Here is a 27,057-nt window from a genome sequence, read left to right on the forward strand (position 1 = left end):
TACCACCCTGTTATTTTGCCCCAGAGTGAAACACACTGATTTTCCTTTTATGGTGGCCATGTGAATAATTTGATGTTCTCTGACTGGCAGGTTTACGCCAGAGCAGTGACTCACATAAGCCACGTAGTATAGCATACCGTAGCTTTGTCTTTATCTCTGTAACAATGACATTGTAAATATGTTTTAACTCCTTTGTTGCTGAGATTGTTGCTGGGTTAGCTCTTAGTTTAGAACCCGCCTAGCACCTGCTCGCGTCCCTGAGTCCCGGGTTCCTACTTTCACAGCCTTTTGACAGCCGTATCTGTGAAGAGACAACAGGGTGTGAGGTGTTTATGCCACTTCTATTTATCAAACTAAAGAAATAAAATATGTGCAAAAGTATTGGGACACCTACACCTCATTGCTTCTTCTGGAATCAAGAGTATTAAAAAAAGAGTTTATCCTGCCATTGTTGAAGTAAATTTCTCGACTGTCCAGAAGAAGGCTTTCTACTAGATTTTGGAGGAGCATTGCTGTGAGGATTGGATTGCATTCAGTGGCAGGAATGTTAGTGAGGTCAGTATGTTGGATAATTACCACCCCATCTCATTCCAAAAGTTTTGGATGGGGCACCAACCGTCATTCCAGAGAACACGGTTCACACAGTTGTTCCACTGCTCCACAGCTCAATCCTAGGGGGGCTTTATACCCCTCTTTAATGCCCACACCTGACATTAGGCATGGTGCCTATAGGATGGTGTTTATCAGCTCCAGGGGACCAGACAAGCTGTCTGTGCAATGGGTGCACTTTAAAGTAGCTGAATGCATTGAATAGAAGGAGTGTCCACAAACATTTGGACATATGGTGTATGAGATTTATTGAACGTTTAGAATCTGCTCTTTCAACACTCTTTTCTCACCAGCCGTGATAACTACCATTTAACTGCCGCCAATGGTAAAACAGTGACTATAGTGAGTATATTTGTGTTTCATTTGCCACAGTGTATAAAATTAGAGTAACCGCTCAGCTGGACTTTTATTCCCCCGTAATAGGTACATATTACATTGATTAGGCTTGGAATATACAATAATGCACATTATTAGTGCCTGCTGTTAGAAACTCTGGCTTATTGTTGGTTACTAAGAAGAAAAAAAACGGTACTTGGCTGTAAAATAGCGGTTGCTAGAGTCTATAGTGATACCTGCGTCTCTCGATAAAAAAGTGCCATGGCTTAATCCTCGCAAGAGTTCATTCAGAATCTCAGTTAGCAGACCATTGACTTTTATGATGTGACATTTTTTCCCTTTTCTTTCTTCCATTCTTTCCTCCTTCCTCCCTTCCTTCATCGTTCATCTCTCTAACCCTCTTTTTTTTCTCGTGTGGACCCGTGAAGAATGAATCATGGCGGAAGTGGCGGGGGAATAACTTTTCATGTGAAAACACCTCAGCTTTTATGGGCCCACTAAATGATCCATAATGCACAGACATTTGGAAGGGAAGTGCTCAGACCGGGTGATTAGGACAGGGCCGAAAAGAGGAAGGAGGGAGAGAGCTAGAGGGAGAAAGAGAGAGACAGAGAGAGAGAGAGAGAGAGATCGTCTGCCTGCTTGTAGTGTCACTATTGCAGAGAGCTACACAAATCTCCTTTATGACGCTAGCTCTTAAATAGCTGTCAGTCTAGTGTCTCGCACTAGGCAACCTCCTCCGGCCTCGCTGCATGCTGTAATTGAACCATCTTCCCCCCCCCCCAGAGCCGTCAACTGCTGCTCGAAACAGATTTTGTTGATACCATTAAATGCATCTGTGCATAAATCTGGCTGGCACTGTGGGCTAAGAAAGGCATGCTAGCTACTGAAATGTTCTCTTCCATAGGGCTGGAAGCATTAAAATTAATTTCACATTAGAGATTTCATGTCTACTCATATTTCTGCATTTTTCATGGCCTTTTTGCAGAGCAGGCGCCCAGCTGCTGGCAGGTTGTTTATGCTAATGACCGCTGCGTCTTAAGGTACTTGAAGGAAGCCTTGTTATCTGTGAACTTCAGTGCGCACCACATGACATTATGGGAGAGTGCTGATGTGCAGAGAGGGCCATATGTCAATTAATACTTCTGCAAAGTGATACCCACCACACTCAATAGCCATTTAATCAGGTACACCTACCGTATAGGTGCACCTTGTACATTTACAGTTACTGACTCTAGGCCAACTGCTCCTGCACAATTCATCAGCCCCCTTCAGCTCCACAATATATGGCCTACCATCCATGGACATGATAGCATGGATGGTAGAACCATTCTCAGTGTATCTATTAGTGGATGTGGCACTGGTACTGTCTCCTCTCAACTTACACAGTTTGTGTTTATCATTCTAAAGCCCAGGAGTCCAGGGGTGTGCAACTCTGGCCTTGAAGGGTCGGCATCCAGCAAACAATTTTGAGCCATTCTCAATTCAACCATCTCGAAGCTGCCAGATTCAGTGGGTGGGTTTAGGCAGAGCAATCACCAAACTGTTATGATCTTCGGCCCTCTAGGACCTCCAGAGTTGAACACCCCTGCTCTAGCCCTTTATCAGTCATCGGTTCCTGGCCACAGAACCACTTCTAAGCGGTTTTAGGACTATTCTCAACCCACAAGTGACAGTAAAGTGTTTAAAAACATTATCAATGGGGGGCTCTGAGTGGCTCAGTGGCCTAATGCACTACCACTATGGCCTGGGGGTCGCAAGTTAGAATCCTGAGCCATACTGGCTTTCCATCAGCTGTCGGAGCTCAAAAGCACATTTGGCTCTAGCATTCTGATTGAGATATCTCCCCCTAATCTCCTCCTTACCTTGTCTGTTAGCTGGTGCGGTAGAGCTGGAGACCTGCCACTTCTGCAGTTAGAAAAGAGGCAGTGGCTGGCTTCACAGGTATCAGAGGAGATGTACATGAAGTTAAGTGGTCCGACACTCAAAGAGTGCAGGAAGTGGTCTTATGGTGGTCCTATTATGATGGTTGGTATACTATGCAGCAATAGATGGTTGATTATATTTATTGTCTTGTGTTTTGTCTATTGTCCTTGCACTATTGTATCATGTCCTACCCTGTGACGTAGGTGTTTCTGATAAACTGACCAAAGAGGGGACCAACAAGGCAGGCGTACTTAATAAACTGGCGACTCAGTATATGGGAATGCCTCTGATTTTGCGATGTTTGATAGTGAGGAGCTATGAGCTCTGGCCTTTGTCTGGAAAGGTCTTTGTGCCTCCAAAACCCCCAGAAAACCAAAGCCTAGCTACAAATCTGTTGAACTGAACTTTGATTATACAGACAAAGGAAAAGGTGCGGCCTTATGAGATCTAACACTGCCTTTTTACGGATCACAGTGGAATTCATGACCGTGCCAATTCTGGCCAAACTCTGACAACTCTGTCATGAGAAAGGACGACCCCCTGGGGTCTCCCAGCAGAAATCCTGTTTAATCAACTTCCACCCCCTGTGTTAAAGAGCCAGAGCTGCTGAGAGGTAGAGAGGACCTTGAGGTGAAGAGGTCACGTCCGCTGAGCTCTGCTGATGTGGTAGCGATTGCATCCGCAGGCCTTCATGTCGTCCTTTCTCACTCAGGGAGTCACCTGCCTTCCCTCCCTTTCATTTCCTCAGGCATTTTTCTCTTTCTGCTTTATATTGGACTATTATACGGACCCCTGTGTTGAAGGTGAAGTAGATTTATTGACCTTACCTCAGCTTTCAAAAAAAAAAAAACAAATAAAAAAACAAGACGGCCACTCTGAGATCGTATAAACAACTTTGTGCAAACTGCATACCAGTGTCAGTCTGGATATACACTGATAGTAAAATTAAATTGTGTGGAATTACATATACATTACAATGTAATTACATGTGTAATAAGCATGTCTTCATATTTTCCATCTCTGAATGTGTTAAAAAAATTGTGTGGAGATGTTCAAGTTCAAGTTCTAGAGTGTGTGTATTTATTTAAAGACTGTGCTGCCTCAGTCTACTGTGACTACTGGGACAGTGTGGCAGCTTCAGGTGCTTGCAAAGAGGTGCCAGAAATATGTGCATTTTTGATTTTGACAAATAATAATGTATGTAATCATGCTGGAATCCATCAGCACCAAATATAAGAGTATAAGAGTAGATCTAAAATAATAAATATGGGTTTCTTCTGCGTACAGCTAACCTTTTATTTCCTTCTCTAAATCACTGCATCAAAGTCCAGTTATAAAAATAGTGTTTTTTATTATTGTAGTTTTCGGTTCTGGCTTTATGGTGTTTGAGTTCTTTTGAAGGAGCAGTTTAATGAAAATCTAATAAATATGACACACACACACACACACACACACACACACACACACACATACACACAGGTAGAGTTGCTTACGCAGCCAGTAGATGCTGTAGTTATATAGAATATATGAGCGAGTGCTAGATATGAGTTACAGCACTGCAGCGGGGGAAAGAGGAGCAGGAGCAGTGTGTGCAAACAAGCCGAGGGAAATGTGTTTTACCTCTGGAACAATATTTGCACTCTGGCAGAACACAGAGGGAAATCAAACATGAATTCTCCACACTCTACGGGTTTTGGGCACAGGCTTTCACTTGGCTCTGTGTCCGTGAGCATAGTAAAGTAGTGCAGCACTTTCTGGGCAAACACTCCAGACCCCCCCCCCAAACTCCCCCCACCCAAAAAAAAGTAGAAAGGAGAATTCTGCATGTCTTTTGACTCCAATCATTTTTTTTTCATTCCTCTTGTGTATTCCCTTGAGTCACCAAAAAATCTGCTTAGGACACACAAACCAGTAAGTAATAACTTCTTAGGGAATCCGCGGCAATGCATTAATAAGAAACGACGTTCCGGCCTCCCTTTCCTGCTTAAGTATAAACACAATAAAGTAGCATTTGCATTTATATAGTTTCTTCACCGGTGGCGTTACCTGACGGTGTGGCGAGCTGGCGAACAGCTGAGCGTCACTCTGATTATGACCTCCGGGAAATTAAGATAAGGAAGTAATCCCATGAAAGGCAATGACTTCTCCATTTCTAGCGCACAGTCAGGTGCTGATGCATTAACAAGTTTCTGTTTCCAGAGGGGGAAAAGAAAATGCAATCTTACAAGATCCGTTTTGGAATGTGATACGGATGAGTTTGAAAGTCATCCTGGACGCTGACAGTGGACGCTGTTCGCGGTGTTGGAGATGTGTGTGACGGGCTCAGTTGTTGGAAAAAAAAAATCTTGTGTAGAGTAATTTCAGAGAACAGCGCTGGGTGGTCTATATGCAACTCAGCACCACGGTATTGTCCAAATAGGTCATGCAACCAGATGAGATGTACATTAATAAAGTTATGAAACTCATCTAAGCTGAGTGTTGCTGGTACAGCTGTAGTGAAATGTTTTGATAACTGTCTGTTCAGCTGAAACAATACAATATAAAAGATAAAGATAAGAGCAAAAAATATGTAAAAAATAAATAAATAGATATTTATTTATATGTTGGAATGAAGTTGGAAGCAATACTGTGAAATTTTGGATCCTGAAAATCTGAATGAAAAGCTCCTCACCTGGGCAGTGTGTTTATTTAAATATTAGTAAAATATTAGAATATTATAATGCACTATATAGTACACACTTATATTAGAAGAAACACAAATAACACTTAATACAAAAAGTAGAGCTTTTACATCACTGTGCTCATTAAACATCTCCAAAGATCTCCTCATGGGAGTTCCCATCATAGGCTTATTTCTAGTTCCCATCATATCAACACCTGCTTTGGTAAATCAGTGCTTTATGATGTTAAAGCAGGTGATCTGGTGATGGAACTGAACGCATCCACACTCATTTATGTTTATCAGCATCTCTTCTAATGTGACCTGGAGTTTTTACAGTAAAACTCTCTTATTCCCGAGGGACAATAAGATGCATATGAACATATCAGCAACCTCAAATATTTCTGCAGAAAAGGCAATTGCTCTCTCCAGGCCACTAGGGGTGCTAGTCTGTGGTGAGATTATTGATGTATTGTGTTCATAGGCTGGTATTCCTCAGGTATTGTTCTTTGTTAACAAAGAACACAAAGCAGTAGGAACTTGGATTCATCATGAGTTTATCATGTTTTTGGAGCACCAGCAAAGCTCTGACTTTCACTTGTTTGGTCTGGCAGAGAGTTTGTAAATGTAATGCTGGCATCAGTGGAGCAGTTGTGGAGCATGTTTTTAGCCAGTTTGTGGTTTAGTCAGTAGAATTTTAATATATAGCAATATTGGCAGGATGAAATATTGGCTGCTGATGAAAGTGGTGGGATGAATTTTATGATTTCTCAGCTTTGAGCGTTTAACGAGTGCTAGAGAAGTTATAAATGAGGAGACTGGCCACTGCTCAAAATATGAATGGGATAAAGTCTTGTTTACAGATACAGTCCAGCCTCAAGTAGAGGAGAGGTCATGTGCTAGTGGGCAAAGCCACCCTCGATGCGGATTAGCCATAATGAATTTTTTTTTTTTGCGTGTTATGAAGCCGAACGCTCCAAACTATTCATGAGGTTTTTGTCAGATTTTGTCAGTGGTTTAAAATATGGAGGTCAGTAATCTGACCTCCAGTCTCAAATAGTTTGGTCTCTCGTCATTCGGATTGGAGACCGGTCTTGCATGACTGGAAATAACTGTTGCAAACCTTGCAAAAACAGCTGCTGAGTAAACAGACTAGCCTCTAAAGACTTTGCTAGCACAGGCAGATTCAGATTTGAACTTTACATTATGTGATTTGATTGGCTCACTGGGCTTGAGTATTAGCTCAACTGTTTGGCTGTAGTTGTGCCATGTATCTGCATTTCTCTGTGAGGCAATGTTTATACCAAATACATACCAGCAAAGTGAGACTTGGGGCAGGTTGGGTTTTTGTGGGATTAGCTGAAGCAATGCTTCATGGGCATGGGTGTGTAATAAAAACAGTATGTGGTGGTAATGACTGGTCTGTGGGACAGATCTTTCTTTGAGATTATAGGTCACAGTTCATCAGTAAGTTTTCTAATATTGGTTATTTGCCCCCTTGGCCTCTCAGAGTAAAATTCTCAGCAAGCATTTTTTAACTTGATCTACTCTGGCTTTTGGGGCTTTGGTCCCAGATTAAATCAGAGCTCAGATACAGTGAAGAGCCAATCAACAGTGAATGCCGTGGGCGGTGTGTTTGGAGTTTTTGGGCACTGTGTCTTGTCCCGTTGGTTAACGTTAGTCCACACTAGTCGAGAGGCAGCTCAGTTGTGTCACATTGCCTTATGGTAGGTTTTGTGGATTTTAACTAGACCCATAGGGTCCACAACCACATGTAGCCCCAAGGCCTAGAAGCAGGTTTTAAAGCAGGTAAATACGCCAAAATATTTTGATGCCTAATATTTCAGCCTTAATAACAATATTAGGAAAACCCTTTTTTTAAGTGGACCTGAACTTAAAAGAGATACATGTACAATAGAAGCCAGCGCACTGAAATACCCCTCCGAGTTTTAATGGAGTGTTTGATGTTTACAGTGGTGGTTTTCACAGTTTAGTCCATCTTCCATGGCATAATCCAGCCTGAGGACGGGTTTAGCAGCAAAAGAGGAGAACTCTGCGACACCTCCAGATCAGACCGGCAGATTGAGGCAAAAATGGTTCACTGACTTTAATGTTAAAGCAATGTCCTGTTCTCCTCTCCCCACCCGGGAGCCCACTTTGGTGACAGGAGACAAACAGGACTCTGACACTTCCCTTTAATTAGCCTAATTAGCATAGCACTATTGTGTGACTGGACAGTAGCATGACAGGTCTCTGGGAGAAAGCCTGCGATGCTGACCTTTCTTGGACACCACCAGCTGTCAGCAATTACCTGCTGACCAGGCGCCCCCGGGTAGAGCCCTCTGTTCCGTCCTTGAGTGCCACTCTTGCTCCACATCCAGTCCCTGCTTGCGTGAACAGAGCCGCTATTTATCTCCCTCCATCCACTACACGATGAAAAGTGTTTTTTTTAAGAGCAGCCCGCTCCCCTCTTTCTCTCCCCCAACCCCCAAGACTCTGGGCCATTAAGCTTTATAGGCTTGAGGCTTTGCTTTAGTTAAAACGTGTGACTAAATGTAAATATGTGCTTTGCTCCGGGAGCCCGGGGCTTGCTGAGGAGCATGCCGACGACTCAAGGAAAGAACACAGCAAAGAATAAATTCATTCTCAAACTAACAAAGCTGTGTTTAAACACCAAAGACTTCCCGTCAAAGAGACACGGGATCGGAAAAAAACAACAGCGCCAGTGTGTGAGCTGTGTTTTGTGTCTTGTCAAATAGTTGGCCTATCCTAGCTCCACTCACAAATGCATTTTCTTGAAGCAGCATTTGCAAGTTTGCAAGCCGAATTTTTCAATAATTCTAACAAGAAATGATAAATGATGAGGTGCTGCCACTATGAGTAATTGTGCTCTCTCAGGCTCGAACCAGCGATCCTCGGGTCATGCTGCTTGCCATCAGCAGCCGGAGCCTGGGAGAGCACAATAGGCCTTGCTCTCTTTGGGTGGGTAGATGGTGCCGTCTTAGTCCCCACATCACTTCAACACAATACTGTGTAAAAAGATGCAACATGCAAACAGACTGATATATATGTTATATCTTAATTATGATCATTTATCATTAGGTTAAGTGGGGTCCAAGCTTGTAGCAGTTCCTTTGAAAAAACGTGTTTGGGGGCGGAGCCTGCATACATCAGTTATGTTGGGGCTTATCACGTGTCATTGCTCTTTCTCATAGGTACTTCGGTAATGAAAGTGATGGCTTCGGACGCGGACGACCCGACCTACGGCAGCAGTGCCAGGATAGTGTACAGCGTTCTGGATGGAGAGAAGTTCTTCTCAGTTGACAGACAAACTGGTAAGGACACCTGCTCTGGATACCGATAAGCCCCCTGCCTACACCGCTACAGACGTTCAGCCTGCCACAATAACACTCACCTTACTGAAAGTGATTTTGCAGCTCGCTCCTTTGAGCCTTGTGCTTAATGAAGGAGCTTTTTTTTTCATGACTCATATTCATCTGTCATCTTGCTTTCTCACTGCCCATTTCATAATGCCCAGCGTTAGACATTAATTGAAAGGCTTAGCATTAGCATTAGGGAAGCTTTTCCTTAACGCGTCTTAGGAAAATAACCAGTAAGACTATAATCTGTCACAAAGAGCAGGTGATAACTGGAATTGAAGGCACTGGTATTAAAAGACAGTGTGTCAGTGGAATACTCCCATTTTCACAACACACACTAGGTTTATTCTTGGAGGGAGGTGGATGAAATCAAATTTTAAGCCTGTATTGACATTTTGTTTATTGCATCAACTGTATCTTTTGAAATGGAATATTGTGTCGATAATCTCTCTCTGTCTCTCGCTCGCTAAATCTTTCAGAGTTTTTTTTTGTTTGTTTGTTTTTTTTTGCAAAAGTTTCGGCGTCCCTGGTCAGTTTACATACAAGTCTTGATGTTCTATGCTGAAATAAGCTACAGTAAACATACTCCACAGAAAACACAGTTTAATATACAATTACAGATTATTTATGAAATTTGATGTTTTTGTTATATGTTATGATATATGAAATTGCTGGAAAATGTTATTAGGATTTGTTTTTTTTTCAATAAAACTTTATTTTTAATAAAACCTAAACTTTTAATTTGTCAAAACCTTTGCATAAGCCAGTATGTCTAAACAGTATATAGTCTCTTTGTGTTGGACAACATTCAATAAAAATGTCTACCAGCAAGGCTGGAACAAAAACTAAGAATTTGAAAGAGTTTTAAGAGTTGTAAAGCTGCACGATCAAATCCATTTTAAGTAGATATGCAAAAATCAATAAAATGCCCAAAGACCCCTGAGGGTCAACAAAAGTTTGAATTAATATTATTTATCAAATCATTTGAACAAAAAGACTAAACAATTCTATGCAACAATAAGTTATATATGTTTTAGGGACCTTTTTCAGAACCTGTTTATCCACACTAGATGTCCAAATATTTGCAGGCACCCCTTGTAATTAAGGCCTTCTGCTACTTTAAGTGGCACCCATTGTTGACACAGATGTGCAATTGCACCAAACACAACCTGTCTGGTCCCTATAGAGATGTCCTGCCAATAGCATAGGACTTTCAGGAGGAGATAAACCTATTGAACCTATCGACACCATGCCTAATTCCTGGTGTGGACCAGAGGGGTATGAAGCTCCCCAGCATTAAGCTGTGGAGCAGTGCAACTGTGTTTCTTGACCTCCTCTTGACCAACACCTTTGTTGCTAAATTGCAAGCAAATCCTCACAATAACAATAAATACTCTAAAATCTAGTAGAAAGCCAGTTACTCCTCTTTGTAATACCCTAGATTTTGTAAGAAACAGCGAACGAGCAGGTGTCACAATACCTTTGTCCATATGGTGTATCTAAATATGTCTTTAATATGCTAAATTGAGCTAACACTGTAAGTGCTTTTCCAAATTAGAGAGAGATATTTCATGCAGATAAATTTGACACAAAATTAGCCACTTTCCTCCTGGATGGGTTTGTAAACACTGTAAATCGTGGTAAACCCTGTATAGTGCTCTGAACTATTTAAGTGACAGACTGGGCATAATGAACGGAGTAGATAAATCACTTTGAGAGCTTAGTAAAGTAAAGCTTTGGGTGAACCTCCTGATATACCTGATATACCTATATCCTAAATACCTGTAATACTTTTCCACAGCAGCTATCGATTCTTACTAGCACTAACACAGGTAGTGACTGATCAACTCATGGGAGCGTTTAAAGGTTTATAATTTCACTGTCGAGAAGAGAAATGTCGTAGTGGGCAGAGTGGACACATATCAGGGGGAAATGCTAACACCATCACACACCTCAGACATGGGCTATCCTATACCCCCCAACTCATCCCAAAAGTACTGGATTGATCACCAACCATCATTCCAGAGAGCACACTTCCACTGTTCCACAGCTCAATGCTAGTGGCATTAGGCATGGTGCCATTAGTATGGTGCCATTAGCACTGGTATACTATTTGTACGTCTGTGTCAGCAGTGGGTGCAGGTTAAAATAGCAGAATGCATTTGTAAGAAGGAGTGTCCACAAACTTTCGGATATACAGCGTGCTGTAGTTTTCAGTGCAGATTCTACCCAGTGATATTCACTGGCTTTAGAAACAGTGACATTACACTTGCAAGGGAAAAGAAAGATGGAACAAAAACAAAAGAAAAACAAAGCCCATAATGTGCTGTATCACATTCACAGACGCTCTGACATCTATTTTCCGACTGGGATCCAAAGCCTGCCAAAGCCAGTACACGACTCCTCTCCTTCACCAATACTGTCTTCGCTCTAATCTTCCACACATATGTGAGCTTTCGATGCCTCCAAATATCCCCAGAGGAACGGTGCTAAACTTTTAATGATTTCTTTTAGAAGGGCTGTGTGCCTTGATTTGGTCAGCCCGAATGCCAGGGATGATGAATGGCCATGGCTGAGCAATGTTAGCCTGCAGACTTTAAGCTCTTGCATACACTTTTTAACAGATCTGAGATCAGTTAAAGGGTCTGGAGATTGACAGGCTGTAGGTCGTAGGCCTCTTACCACGGCCCGTGCTAACTGATGACCCCATTAACATCCCCTAGTCATTAAAAATCCTTAAACCCTGTCCATGGTTGTTGATCTTTGTCATTCATTAGGAGGTTCGGGCGGGGTGAGTCCGCTGTGTCCAGGGGTAGTTCGAACTTTGGAAGGCACTAGTGTTCCTTCTTTCATGTTTTTCAACCTTTTGATGAATTTATCTCATTACTTTGCTTGAAGCTCTCTAATCAGGAGTGTTCTCAGTTCCCTCTCTGAAATCTGGTCAAAATATGTGAAGGAATCAAATCCAAGTGTAAAACTGCCAATTTAATATGAAGCACTACTGTGCTTTTCCCAGAAGAGCCGTACAGTATCTTCAAATGCCTTCCAGATGGAACATTTACTATCTGAATAACTTCATACCGCATTTGTAAGTGATCAGTCCTTGCTTCACCCGTTCTTCTGCCTGAGAGGGGAAGCGGATTTTGCCTTGCTCTGTGTGCTCCCTGCCTGACAGCAGTAGTCGTTGTGTCTTCTTCACTGAACTATAGGTAACACTAGATGTGTTGTGCCACAACAACATTGCCTGTGGCTGTCGGATCTTTGCAGCCAGGCTCACAGTAGGGAAAGAGAGAAAGACAGGCAGAGATACACTATATGGACAAAAGTATTGGGACACCCACTCATTTCGTTGTTTCTTGTGAATTCAAGGCTATTAAAAAAGAGTTTATCCAGCTTTTGTTGAAGTAACTGTTTCTACTGTGCAGGAAAGAAGGCTTTGTGATAGATTTTGGAGGAGTATTGCTGTGAGGATTTGATTGCATTTATCGTCGAGAGCGTTATTGGATTGAGCACCAACCATCATTCCAGAGAACGCAATTTCACTGCTCCACAGCTTAATGCTGCTGGGAGCCTTTATACCCCACTACCCTATGCCTGTCATTAGACCAATAGGTTCATGTTTATCTGCTCAGGAGAGTCCTATGGCTGTACTTCTCTACAAGGTAGACAAGCTGTGGCTGTGTGCAGTTGGAGGCAACTTAAAGTAGCTAACACATTCATTAGAAGAAGTGTCCACAAACATTTGGACATATATTGTAGATATTGTCTTGCAAAAACCTTGCAATCTCCATTTTTGTCATTCTGACATAATGTGAATATGGCAGTTGTGCTTTACATTGTATCAAAGTGTAATGATGAATGGGCCTATAGAAATGCTCTAAAATGACTGGAAAGAAAGTCAAAAGTTAGAGTTAAGTCAAGTCAAATTTATTTGTGTAGCCCTTTTTACAACTGTTGTCACAAAGCAGCTTTACATAATTAGTAATTAGTAAAAGAAAAATAAATAACATAAAAAGACATGAAAAATCTAAGACCCCAAGTGAGCAGCCAATAGCAACAGAGACAAGGAAAAACTCTCTCAGAGCTGGAGGAAGAAACCTTAGGATGAACCCAGACTCACAAGGGGGACCCATCTATCCTCCTCTGATCAGAGCTATTTATAAATTATTGATACCAAAAAGTTACCAAACCATCTATACTGTTGAACTGCTCTGATCATAATCATAATATAAAAATCATGGTGTAGTAGAACCTAATGTAGTCATGGCAATTTTGAAGTTTCCGTTGTGGAGATATGTAGGGTTGTAGAGTTGTTATTTATAGCTGTGATGCTCAGTTTTGGCATTTGTTCAAATTAATATCTTCCTCCTTCCTGCATATGTGGTGTTTTCATGCAGCTGAGAAGATGAAAAGATCTTACATATTGTAAATTATAAGTTGAACAGATGGTTTGTGGACGGTTTTCTACATTCTCAACATTTTTAGAATATAAAAATATTAAATGCATCTTATTTTTAAAATATTTTAATAGCGTATTTTTCAGCTTCTCTAGGGTGTTGAAAGAAAACACCACATGTACCCAAGGCAACAGCGTAACCTACTATTTATTGCTCTTGTTGGCCCGTATTTATTTAGCAAAGTGAGAACACTGATCCACTGATCCTCTCTATCCATATAATACCATTATACATTAAAATGCTGAAGGCAGAAAATGAACCTGGGTCAGCGGTTCTGCTCTGAGAGCTTTGATATATTTTGAAATAGATTTTCTCATTTATTTATTTATTCATGCCAAATCGTCTCCGGATTTAGCCACTGCCAAGTACTTTTAAAGATCTACGTAGGTCTCCCCTATTGCTACCAGCCTGGGTATACGTAAGGGCTAGCTCCTGCTTCCTCCGTGTCTGGTGTAGCCAACCACTGCATCTTCCTCAAACTATCAACCAGGCCACACTGTAGGATGGCTGAATGCACTTAAGAGGAGATTGATACCTACTCAAGTGTGTATATGTGACCCAAAGGTGACCATAATTGGCTAACATCGCTCTGAATTGACCGGGTGAGAGGAACTAAGCTATCCTTCAAAATCCAGTCGGAGCACGGCTAAGTGGACTTTCATGCACCCCAATGGATTAAACCGTCACTCTCACGCAAGAACCTTGCATCTCCAAAACCACAACTTTACAGGACAAGAAAAAAATGTCTTAGCTTTCAGTGTCTTGCCCATGTCTGTTTCTGGTCTCTGGGTTTGTTTTGCTCTGCCATGTGTAGTAGCACATGGATCTGTTTGTGTCTTGTCTCCCCCCTAGCTCCTCCCTGTCATTAGTGTTCCCACCTGTGCCTCTTTTGTAACCCTGCCATCTTGTTGTCCTCTCAAGGTTTCCTTGTTGTCTTCCGTGTTTTTGGCTTTAGTTAATGATAATTCTGATGTTTAGGACTTTGGGTTTTATGGTTTCCAAACCTATTTAGTTTATGTCCTTAGGTTTTATTTCTAGTTTGTCTTTTTTGGCATGAATCTGTCTGCTCATCTCAGCTCTGTGGTGTCTGTTTTCGGCACTAATTTGACCTTTAAAATGTTAAATAAAAGGAGCTTGTATTTGCATTATGTCTCAACACCCCCCAGTCATTACAGGAAGTCAATGTAAAGATCTAGATCTAGATTTGAAAAATTAGAAGAAGAAAATGGTAAATGGTGTTTGCATGACTGTGCTGATAAATATGCAGTAATGTTCAAGTCACAATATGTTTCTAAAACTCTGCAGAAACTCTATATAACTAATACATACAAATAAACTACACTAGAAATAAACAAGACATGTGTTGTTTTCAACCAAGTTAGTGATAAGCTGGTTAGAAGACCACAGTTTGAAAAACTATAGTTTTTCACAAATTAGAACGCAATTAAAAGTACTACATTAACATCAGGCATTTAGCAGATACTTGTATCCAGAGCGACTTACAAAAGTGCTTCACTGGTCACTCAGAAAAATATCCTTAGCTAGTTTCTATCAGCAAAGCTCCCTCTAATCTCAGATACCAGTATGGAATCTCAGTATGGAAACCACAATACTCAATACTACACTTTGCCCAAGTACTCTCAAAAGAGGTGGGTCCTCAGTCTGTGTTAGAAGACAGTTCGGACACCCAGGAGAAGTTGGTTTCACCCCTTTGGTGCCAGGAGAGAACAAACATACTACGTATAGCATGACTACAGTTAGAAGAACACAGAGCTACAGTTAGAGGCAATATAGTTAGAAGACCAGTTAGCAGGACTGTAGTGAGAATGAATGCTGATAGAAAACCACTGTTGGAAGACCACCTCACCTCACTGCATGACTGTTTATCTTCATGGACTTTATCATCTCACTCCCGTTTTCATCTTTCATGGCTTGACGCCACATTTGCCATGTGTTTCTTAATTTTTCTTAATTCAGTTTTGTTTTATTGTTGTTTTTATTCATGTTGTGTGTTTTATTGTTATTATTCGGTGTCGACCAATGGAGGATGGATTCCCTTTCTGAGTCTTGGTTCTTCCTCTCGACCTGAGGGAGTTTTTCCTTGCCACTGTTGCCATTGGCTTGCTCAAAAGATGCTCGGACCCAGATCTCTGTAAAACTGCTTTGTGACAACATTTGTTGTGAAAAGTGTTAAATAAATAAATATGAATTGAATAGAATTGAAGAACACAGTGAGATTATGGTTAGACGTTAGAAGACCACAGTTAGCAGGACTACAGTTAGAACACACTACAGTTAGAGGAACACACATTTGGTTCCTGACTTCTCTGAACTCTGACCACTGGATGGGTTAGATGAGTTCCATTGGCGGCTCACCTAAATTACTTTAACGAAGGATTGATTAGATAAACTCGATGATGTATGGGAACTGTAGACACTGGGCTTCCTCCAGGAGAGCTTTGGAAGTGGTTAAGCTAACACATTCACACACATCAAATCACAATGCAGTGTTAATTTATTTGTATTCTCATTTTTATTAACAAATGCATGTTTGCTGCCCACACAGATAAACAGCTTTACCAATGAGGAACCTTTAAATTGAGGATGTACATCGACGTCTTCACACATACAACAATAGTTCTTTATGGAACCAACAGTGGTTCTTCTCCAGCTTCCCTCAAAGAACCCTTTTGTAGCATCTTCATATTTAAGAGCGTAAGATGGTGTCATTTTAATGACCACTGGCCTGCAGTCACCTGACCAGTGCGACATGAGTTTGCTCTTATGTTGTTTAATTAATCCTTTTCAAACTTTTATTCGACCCAGATAGCAAATGAGTCATGACCCAGTTCTGGTCCACAGTTCTGCTTTCATTCACTGTGGAATGACGGCGATGATTTTCAACCGAATCTGGGTGCCGGAACACAGCCACAGCTGGCTACAAGTTGGGCCAGTTTGGGCCGAAAATAGAAATGCCGTTGAAACATTTCACAGGGTGGGCTGCATGTGGGCCACATGTGGTCCAGAGCTCGAAGTGTCATGACAAACCTTACATGTTCTGCTACAGCTGGGTGAGTTTTGGCCACCATTGCACTTGCCATTGCCATTGCCGGCCCATGAGTGCTTTAACTGGGCTGCATTTGTCCTAGAATCATCTGCTGTCGGGGGATGCTTGCTTCAGCCACTAAAGCAGTGTTTGAATTTGGTTTGTTTTTACCGGGGTGGTTGTTGTCTGTAAGAAATCCGAAATGTGCAGTGCTCAAAGAAGAAGATACTCCAGAATGGCTTTAACAAATGAGATCATATTAACCTCAACAGATGGGCAGTCTGACAAAGTGTTGGTATGGTTTGTACAGTTCAAAAAAAGATCGTTCTTGTGATGGTTTGGCTCAGAGTCTGAATCAAACCCGGCTGCAATTATGTCTAATAGTTGTCTTAATTGGAGCTGATAGTCCTCTCTTTAAAGCTGAATATGCCCAGCATCACCACTCTGACTACAAGTGGCTAATATGACCTTTCCATGCAGCTTTCTCTCCATTACTCTCTCTCTCTTTCTCTCTCTCCCTTTCTCCCTTCAGGAGTGATTCGAACGGCAGTGGCTGATCTCGATCGAGAGACGCAGGACCGTTACGAGCTGGTTGTCAAGGCAACAGACATGGCAGGCCAAATGGGCGGTCTCTCTGGCTCCACCACGGTGACCATAGTGATCACGGACGTTAATGACAACCCTCCACGCTTCCCTCAGAGTGAGTGGGCATTAAGAGTGCCTTAAAACAGACACATGCCATTAGGAATGCCCTTTCTGTGACTCTGTCTCCTGTGGATCTGGACATAAAGCTTCCTGTGCAATATTGAAAAACATTATATATAAAAAAAAAAGTATGGGGTAAAATAGTTCAGTCAGGGATGTCATTTTTATCCGATTAAATTCGATTTCTTGATTTAAAAATTCACATTAAATGAAATGCATGTTTTTAATCTACTACTAAACTTCCCTGCTATTGGAAACAGAACATCCCTGACCCATTTATAGGCATTTTTGCATTGTTTTTATATTTCCTCCCAATATCTCTGTATAGGCGTCCTAGTTTACATTAGTCATTGGAATGGGAACTGCATTGCCTGGCTTTTAAAAACTTTACGCTAAAGCTATTTGAATAATTATAGAAATATTTATTGTGTTACTCGATTACTAGTAGAATTGGCAGCCCTGTGTAGCTAGTATGTTAAAACCGATGACACAGGCTGTGACCGAAAAAGGTCCCTACTCCCTCATTATTATTGTACTGTATATATATATATATGTATATATATATATATATATATATATATATATATATATATATATATATATATATATATATATATACATTATTCCCCCGTCTGGGTGACTATGCTGTGCTACACCAATAGAGTCCTTGGGCAAGACTCCTAACACTACATTGGCCCACCTCTGTGATGCAAGTACTCTTGTAAGTCGCTCTGGATAAGGGCGTCAGCTAAATATCATAAATATATACAGTACCAGTAAAAAGTTTGGACGCATCTGGTGGAGTGGTTGTTGATCAAATGTTAAGGTGACCATATTTTTTGTTTTCAAATAAAAACACACAGGCATCCACCATAGTTAGGATGTCCTGGCTGGGGGGTTTCAAGTGGGCCTAATAGGGGATGATTGGGCCATGTTGACTATTAAGGCTATTTATTGGTCTTGCTAAATTAAAGAGTAAATGTTGATGTATTATTTTTCATGAACATACTGTAGTTTCATGGTCAACATGACACACACTTTGCCACGGTCTACAACGAGGGCCTACTTCTGCCCCTTCTGCCACAACGTCCTATACTGCAGTGTATACCCTTGTGTCCCCAGTGTCTACTTGTTTTCTAACATTTAGGAAGGTTTTTAAGATGATGATGAGCATGCATTTAACCAGGTGTATCAAAATTTTGACTAGGAGACTATTTCGTTTGCTAAGTAACTTACTAACTAGCAAGTTATTTCCTCAACGTCCTCAACATGCATCAGCACCGGTCGCATAGACAAACACTTGAGTGGCTGAGCCGTGTTTAAGGCTCCACCATACACACAAACTGGATTCTGAGGTACAGTCAGTAAAAGCACAGAGCTGTTCATGGAATAATCTTTAACCGTTGTTGCTTAGAAACATAAACCTCCTATTAACAAACTACATCAGAAAACCTCTGAAATTCACAGCTTTGGTGGTTACAGAGGCTCGCTATCACTTGCTTATATGAGCAAACGTTGCAGGGTCCATTTCGTTCCACTGTCTCATGCATTGTGCATTGTGGTCCACGTTCAGCTGATGACTATAAATCTCGAGTGCATTGTGAGAGAATATAGTGCCTTCAAAATCACGTTCGTATTCCACTTTGCGATTCGGACGCTCAGCGAAAAATGGCCGACAGACTCATTAGTACCCTTAAACATCAATAGAGAGCCTTTTCAGTCACAGCCATAATGCTTGTGTCGTTAAGGTCTGAGGTTGTAATAAAATGCCAGCAAACTGCAGTCGTGTTGTTTTTCAAGGAGACAGAAAGTCATGTGCTTCATACAGCATTCCCCCAAACAATATGACATCAGCATGACCGTGCATTACAAATGTGGTGCGGACTGTGCACTAAATGAAGAGATATAATAATGTTGAAAAATCACCCTCAAGGCCATGTGAGACAAATATTTTCACTACAATTTGATAGCAATTGTAACCCTCAAACACCTATCAAGGCATGGTTCGCTGAATGCCAGTTTATACACTGTTACTTTGCATATTCTTAATATACCCCTTGTAATAAATGCATTCAGCTACTTTAAGTTACACCCATTGCTGACACAGATGTGCAAATGTGCACACACAGCTTGTCAAGTCCTAGTTCCTATAGAGAAGTATTGCCAAAAGAATAGGAATCTCTTAAGCAGATAATGATGAACCTTTTGGCACCATGCCCAGTGAACACTATATGGACATATAAGTATTGGGACACCTGCACGTTCACGGTTTCCTTCAAAATCATGAGTATTTAAAAAAAGAGTTTGTCCCTTTAGTTGGAGTAACTGTCTCTGCTGTCTGGTAAATTTTGGAGCATTGCTGTGAGGATTTGATTGCATTCCATTACAAGAGTGCTAGTGAGGTCATGACCACCACCCCACCACATCCCCAACTCCCCAACTCATCCCAGCCATCATTCCCGAGAACACAATTCCACTGCTCCACAGCTCAATGCTGGGGGCATTATACCCCTCTAGCCAACGCCTGGCATTAGACATGGGGCCAGTAGGTTCATGATCATCTGCTCCAGAGAGTCCTATTCTATTGCCAGTACTTCTCTACAGGGACTAGACAAGCTTTGGACATATAGTTTGTATATACCCACAGATTCACTCGTCTGGAGCTTTGATTGATCAAGATGCCCACAGCTTACAAAAAAATGTAAAAAAAAAAATACTGTGATTGGTTTGATGGGTCATTTGCACATTGCTTTAAGGCCTGAATCTAATTGTTTATCAGGATTTAAAACTGTAGGGGTGGAAGGAGATAGCTTTATTATGTGCAAGGTTATTGCCTTCCAGATTGCACAGTACATTTCACAATGACATCCTGCAGAATATAAATAGTGTATTTTGTCCTTAAGACCAGGTCCTGCAGTGGAATGATTTGCATAGGCCAGACCAGCACAAAAATGAGCAAAGACATTTGAGCAAAGAGCAAAGAGGTGTTGAGAATTTTTTGATTGAGTGCAGAAAGTACATTACCTGACCCGAACTGCTCTCTGAATGAGCTTCAGAAATGTTGATATAGTGACAGAAAATATGGTAGAACACAGAAAGCATCAGATCTTCAAGCTGATACTTGTCAACATGCACAAGGAAGATCTGCAGGCAATGTTTTCTAAAGGTAAAGGTGCACGTATTTGTCACTGTACAGCAAAATGTGTCCTCCGCATTTAACCCATCTGGTAGTGAACACACACTCACGTGTTAGGGGCAGCGAGTACACACACACACACCCAGAGCAGTGGGCAGCCAACTCCAGCACCCGGGGAGCAGAGAGGGTAAAGGGCCTTGCTCAAGGGCCCAACAGTGGCAGCTTGCCGAGCCCGGGAATCGAACCCACAACCCTGTTATCGATAACCAGGCACTCTAACCGCTGAGCCACCACTGGCCTCTGCAACATTTCTGGCAGAAAGTGTAAAATTGTTAAAGCAGCATTATGTAGAATTGGTGTTGCTTACTCAAGGGATCCCCTACAACCCTAAATCCTAACCCTAACACTGCAGTGAAGACAAATCACGCTTAAGCCCCTCCCCCTTGTAGCATGCATACATTTTACATTAATATTTCTTGATTTTACACTACAGGTTATGCAGTGATACCCAGTTCTCGTGAGCATTTTCCTGTCTGCTTTATCAAAGTTCCATAGTGCAGTTAGCAGCATGCTAAGACTGGATTGACGACAGTAGCGATGCTGTTCTCCCTGTTTCACATCAGTGGAGCATCAACGTGATTTTGGAATTGCTATTTTATGGTAAAAATGCTACATAATCTTACTTTAAAAGGGGCTATCGCAGTATCACTACTTGGATGATCCATTAAAGATGCTTCGTAGATGCTCACCTGATATTCAACTTGACAAACTGTATTAAATGCAACTGAACTCTAAGCTGAGTGTAAATAACTTTCTATTGAATGTGACCCTGCACCTAACCCTAACCTTATCCTTATCCTCGAATTAACCTTAAATCCTTATCATAACCTCAACCTTAAATCTAACCTTATCCTTATTTTTGAATCAACCATGAATCCTAACCCTAACCCCAACCTAAACTTTAAATCTAATCCAACCTTAACTTTAAATCAATTCTAAATCCTAACCCTAACCCCAACCTAAACTTAAAATCTAATCCAACCTTAACTTTAAATCAATCCTAAATCCTAACCCTAACCGCAACCTAAACTTTAATCTAATCCAACCTTAACCTTAAATCAACCATAAATCCTAACCCTAACCCCAACCTAAACTTTAAATCTAATCCAACCTTAACCTTAAATCAACCATAAATCCTAACCCTAACCCCAACCTAAACTTTAAATCTAACCTAACCTTATCCTAACCTCAAGATTAAATCTAACCTTATCCTTATCCTTGAATCAACCCTAAATCCTTATCATAACCTCAACCTTAAATCTAACCATATCCTTATCTTTGAATCAACCATAAATCCTAACCCTAACCCCAACCTAAACTTTAAATCTAATCCAACCTTAACCTTAAATCAACCATAAATCCTAACCCTAACCCCAACCTAAACTTTAAATCTAATCCAACCTTAACTTTAAATCAATCCTAAATCCTAACCCTAACCCTAACCTCAACCTTAAATCTAACCTAACCTTATCCTAACCTCAAGATTAAATCTAACCTGATCCTTATCCTTGAATTAACCCCAAATCCTTACCATACCCCCAACATAAACCCTAAATATAACCTAACTTTACCTTCAAATCAACCTTAAATCCTAACCTTCATTTTAATCAACATTAAAATCTAACACCACCCTTACCTTAACCTTATTTTTAAATCAACCCTAAATCCTAACCCTAACCTCAACCAAAACCTTAAATCAACCCTAAATCCAAACCTTAACCTGACCCTTGAATCAACTTTAAAATCTAACACCACCCTAACCTTAACCGTATCCTTGAATCAACCCTAAATTCTAACTTCAACCTCAACCTTATTTGTAAATCAACCCTAAATCATAACCCTAACCTCAACCTAACCCTTAAATCTAACCTAACCTTACCCTTGAATCAACCCTAAATCCTAACCATGACCTCAACCTATACCTGAAATCCTAATCCTAACCCAAATCCTAACCTACCCTTAAATTTAACCCTAAATCTAACCCTAAAGAGGGTAGGCCTAGGGTAGAGTAAGGTTAGGGTTAGGTGCAGGACTACATGCAGAAGCATGGTCATTTGCGTTTAATAGGCATTCAGTTGAAGATTAGTAGAACGTCAGGTGAGCATCTACTACAGACCATCCCAATACAGTGCTGCCACCATCGCAATATAGGGTTCCATAGGGTGAACATGGATCCAGATGAATGTTCTCTAGACAGGTAGATGCTCCTCTGACTTTTTCTGTAATACTACACTACAGCAGCCCACGAGTCGCAGACTGCTGCGAGAGGACTAATGAAATTATCAGAATACTTGAAATTAGCCAAGGAAGTGCTCAGCTAGGGGCATAGGCAGGTCTTGGGACAGAGCAGACTCTCACTAGCTCCGAGCCGCTGCGGGCTGCCAAGTGAAAAGCTCCTGCAGTGTGAAAGAGTGTCTTATGCTATTTGCTATGTATCGAGCAGCTTGATCCATTTAGAGTGGCTGATTGAGTAAGTGAAGCTCGGGCCTCGTCGTCAGCTCCAAAGGTCTTTTGCTGGAGCCCATCAGTCTTGTGTATACAGCCATCACAAACACACCCGTGTGCCCGGCCTACAAAGCGTTCCGGCAGCAGACGCCGATGTGCATGGGCTTGAAATAGGGGATTCTGAGAGAGTGCGAGCGGCACGGCCGCAGACAAATGAAAAGCACTTTGTCTCGTTGCTTACATATCAGCGAGGACCTGCTGGGTGAAGCTTTTAATATAGCTTATGTCAGGGGAACACTAGGGGTATGTATGGCTCTGTGCGCGTGTGTGTGTGTGTACGTCTGGCAGCTCCCCACAGAAACGAAATAAAAAGCGAAGAGAAGAAAGGAGCACACACAGACATATTAAATTTGAGAGACACGTGGGTCTTTTTTTCCACCCATTTCTTATGTTGTTTCTTTGGCCCTTTTCTTCCCTCCGTGAGGCATTACAGCATTAGATTTATTACAGTGAGAAGAGTGTGTGAGTCAGGCTTGCAGTCCCCAGTGCCTCTTTTCTTCTTCATCTCAATGGTCCTCCTGTTTCCTTTGCTCTCCTCTCTCTTCTTAACCACTCAAGTCCACACATTTGTCCAGTCTCTCTCTCTCTCTCTCTTTCTCTCTCTCTCTCTCTCTCCCTGTCTCTCTTTCTCTCTCTCTCTCTCCCTGCCATCTAATTCACTAAGCTCACTTTGCTGTGCTGCGGGTTAGAGTGATATTACGCTTCATATTCTTGATAGCAGGCACATGCAGCACTGTTATAGGTCTGACACACAGTGGTCCAATGTTTACATACTGTACACTCTACTCTACTCTGGGTATTACGATCATGGCAATATCAGGCCTTTAGTGCTGCCTGTATACTGGTACACCACACATATTTATTAGAGAAAGTTTGTTTTGTGGTGGGGGAGGGGGTTCTAAAATCAACACAAGGTCAACAATATACATACAAGGTCAGAAATATACAAACCATCAGCTAATATTTTGTTAAATGTTCCTTAGGAAGTCCTTGTCCAGGTCTTTTTGGTAGCCTTCACTCTACCAACACTCTTCTTGGCAGAATTGGAGTGTAATTCAATTTGTTGGTTTCCAATTTGTAAGTTATACTGCCATTTTTTAAGGTAATCTCCCTTCTTGAAGAATATTTTCTGTCAGTTTCACCTTATTGTTCTCTGCATAGTTTGTTAGCCTCCTTTCACCCTGTTCTTCAATGGTCAGGACCCCACAAGACCACCACAGAGCAGGTAGTGTTTGGGTGGTGGGACTGACATGGTGCTGGCGAGTGTGTTAATTTGTGATGCAATGTACAAGTGTATCAGACACAGCAGTGCTGCTGGAGTTATTAAACACTGTTTCCCTCACTGTCCACTCTGTTACACACCTCTACCTAGTTGGTCAACCTCATGGTAGATGTAAAGTCAGAGACAGAAACTCATCTAATGCTGCTTTTGCTTGTGTTGGTCATCCTCTAGTCCTCTAGTCGCTGCCCACAGGTCAGATGCTGTTGGCTGGATATTTCTGGTTGGTGGACTGTTCTCAGTCCAGCTGTGATGCTGAGGTGTTTAAACACTCCAGCAGCACTGCTGTGTCTGATCCACTTGTACCAGCACAACACACACTACTAACACACCGCCACCATGTCAGTCAGTGGAGTCACTGCAGTGCTGAGAATGACCCACCACCCAAATAATACAGTCTGCTCTGTAGTGGTCCTGTGGGGTCCCGAGCATCGAGGAACAGGGTGAATGAAGGCTAACAGAGTATGCAGAGTATTGCAGTCTGGAATTCTAGAAGTACACAGTGCTCCTGTATGGATCATGTGTGTTTTTATTCTAGAAATCTTTCAAAGCCAAATATTGCCATGACATTCAGGTCCATGATGAGTGTATGTACACTATTTTATTAGCTATTGTAGGGAATGGTAATACAGTTTAGAAAGTAGGACATTTTTGTCACTTTTTGTCTATTTCCTTAAACCAGTGGAGCACTGAGTATTGTGGAGAATTGAGAATGATCAACTACAAGCATCTCTTTCTGCTAATTAGTAGTTCTGTAATGCCTGGTTTGGAATTCACTCTACTTTGCTTACTCCCTGACCATGCAAGAGTCGCCTGTTCAGTTCCAGTTTCGGTCAATGTGCTTGTGTTTCCTACGCAATGTTGCCATAATGGCATAATTACATAATGCCTCACTTTGGGCCCAGCCAAAAAGGGCTGCATTTCGAACTAAATCCGAGTAATGACTTCTGGCTACCGCGGTGCGCTGTGGGATTAAAAGCGGCTGTGTACAGGCTGCGAGTTCTGCATCCTGAATCATAAAGTCCCCAAAGCATTACATTCATAAATTGACCAGTGTTGTGCCAAGAGCACATGCATTGCCTTGCTGCTGATAGATATGCTGGCCTACTGTATTTAAAGCACAGCAGAGGGAATATGAGACTTACTTGATGTACCCACCTGTCCTTGTTTTCCTTCTCCCTGTATTTACCCTCTCAGAGATGTATCAGTTCTCCGTTTCGGAAGGGGCAGCCATCGGCACTTCGGTCGGCCGGGTGATCGCCACGGACGCGGACATGGGCGAGAACACGGATATGAGCTACCTGATCAAAGACGAGGAAGGAGGAGAGCTATTCAAAGTCTCCACTGATGGAGACACCCAAGAGGCCGTCATCACCATCAAGAAGGTAGACTTAAGACCACGCCAACGTGTCACGTCCTGTTATGAAGGATGTGCCTGCTCACTGTGTTCGCTGACTCATGCGTTATGCTCATCTGAGTAAAGGCCTAGCCTCAGATAACTCTAAGGCTGTGGGTGGCGGGCAAACAATATGTACTTTCCAAGAAATGAAAAGGCATCTTGCTTGTCTGTGTGTCCCTCTTACACTGTAGACGTGGCAGAGCACTCACCTTGACTGATAACTCTGGAATTGTAAAGCTTCAAAGCTGTGTTTTTTTGATCATTTGTTATTTTTACCTGCCTTTTCTCGTGTGTTCTGCAGCCTCTTGACTTTGAGAAGAAACGCACTCATAATGTGGTGGTGGAGGCAGTCAACAAGCATGTGGACCCTCGTTTTGTGGACCTGGGCTCGTTCCGGGACCAGACCATCGTCAGGGTCAGTGTCTCAGACACGGACGAGCCCCCGATTTTCTTCCCAGCCGCTGGAACTATTATGGAAGTGCAGGAAGACGCCAAGCAAGGGGCTCTTGTGGGCATTGTCACCGCCAAGGACCCAGATATGGATAACGTACCTGTGAGGTAAATTGTCTTGTTATTAATGCCTAAGCCATATGCTCAATTCAGTATGCAGCAAGAAACACACTGTACAGCAGTACAGTAGACCTGAACCTGCACATATAACCAGTCCTGGGCAGTAAACACACACACACACACACACACACACACACTCTAGTGACTAGGGCAGTGAGAACACCCCAGCACCCAGGGAGCAGTTGAGGGGTTAAATGTTAAGGGCAGTTATTGGGTCATTGTGTACATATCAGTGGAAATGTAATATTGCTGATAACTGTTGGCAAAATCACCAGGTGTTCAGTCGAATGATTCCAGAATATTGAACAATATTGTAAATGCTTATTTTAAAGCATGTTACTACTAGAGGTCACTATTAAAATAAATACTAAACATGGTTTTACTTACGTATTAATTGGCAGCATATCAATGATTTGAATACATTATTCAGGAAAACATTTAGACAAAAGTATTGGGACACCAACTTATTAATTGTTTCTTCTGAAATCGTTTGAGCTTATCCTGATTTTGTTGGAGGAACTGCCTCTACTGTCCGGGGAAGAAGACTTTCTGTTAGATTTTAGAGCATTGCTGTGAGGATATGATTGCATTCAGCGACAAAAGCATTAGCGAGGTCAGGATGTTGGATGATCACCCACCTCATCCCCAACTCATCCCAAAAGCTTTGAATGGAGCCCCAACTATCATTCCAGAGAACACAGTTCTTCCACTGCTCCACATCTCAATGCTGGGGGGCTTTATACCCATCTAGCCCACACTAGGCATTAGGCAACATGGTGCCAATTGGTTCATGTTTATCTGCTCCAGAGAGTCCTATTCTATTGGCAGTACTTCATTACAGGGATCAGACAAGCTGTGTGTGTGTGTGTGTGTGTGTGTGTGTGTGTGCATTCACTTATCTGTACCTAAAGTAGCTGAATGCATTCATTTAATAATAATAATAATAATAATAATAATAATAATAATTGCTTAGCATTATCATCATTAACT

At 41.8% G+C, this 27,057-nt stretch overlaps 1 protein-coding gene across 5 annotated transcripts in view; it reads left to right on the forward strand.

The window, feature by feature from the left end:
* Nucleotides 1-27,057, forward strand: part of LOC140560375 (cadherin-22) — a 242,907-nt gene that overhangs the window by 149,515 nt on the left and 66,335 nt on the right. For all 5 annotated transcript variants that reach the window (XM_072684811.1, XM_072684810.1, XM_072684813.1 and 2 more), the window contains 4 exons: nt 8,746-8,865; nt 16,946-17,113; nt 25,296-25,483; nt 25,799-26,055. In XM_072684811.1, coding sequence (XP_072540912.1) covers nt 8,746-8,865; nt 16,946-17,113; nt 25,296-25,483; nt 25,799-26,055 — 733 coding nt within the window. The remainder of the gene's footprint in view (nt 1-8,745; nt 8,866-16,945; nt 17,114-25,295; nt 25,484-25,798; nt 26,056-27,057) is intronic.

Source organism: Salminus brasiliensis, chromosome 7 (assembly GCF_030463535.1).
Source record: "Salminus brasiliensis chromosome 7, fSalBra1.hap2, whole genome shotgun sequence".
NCBI classification, from domain to species: domain Eukaryota; kingdom Metazoa; phylum Chordata; class Actinopteri; order Characiformes; family Bryconidae; genus Salminus; species Salminus brasiliensis.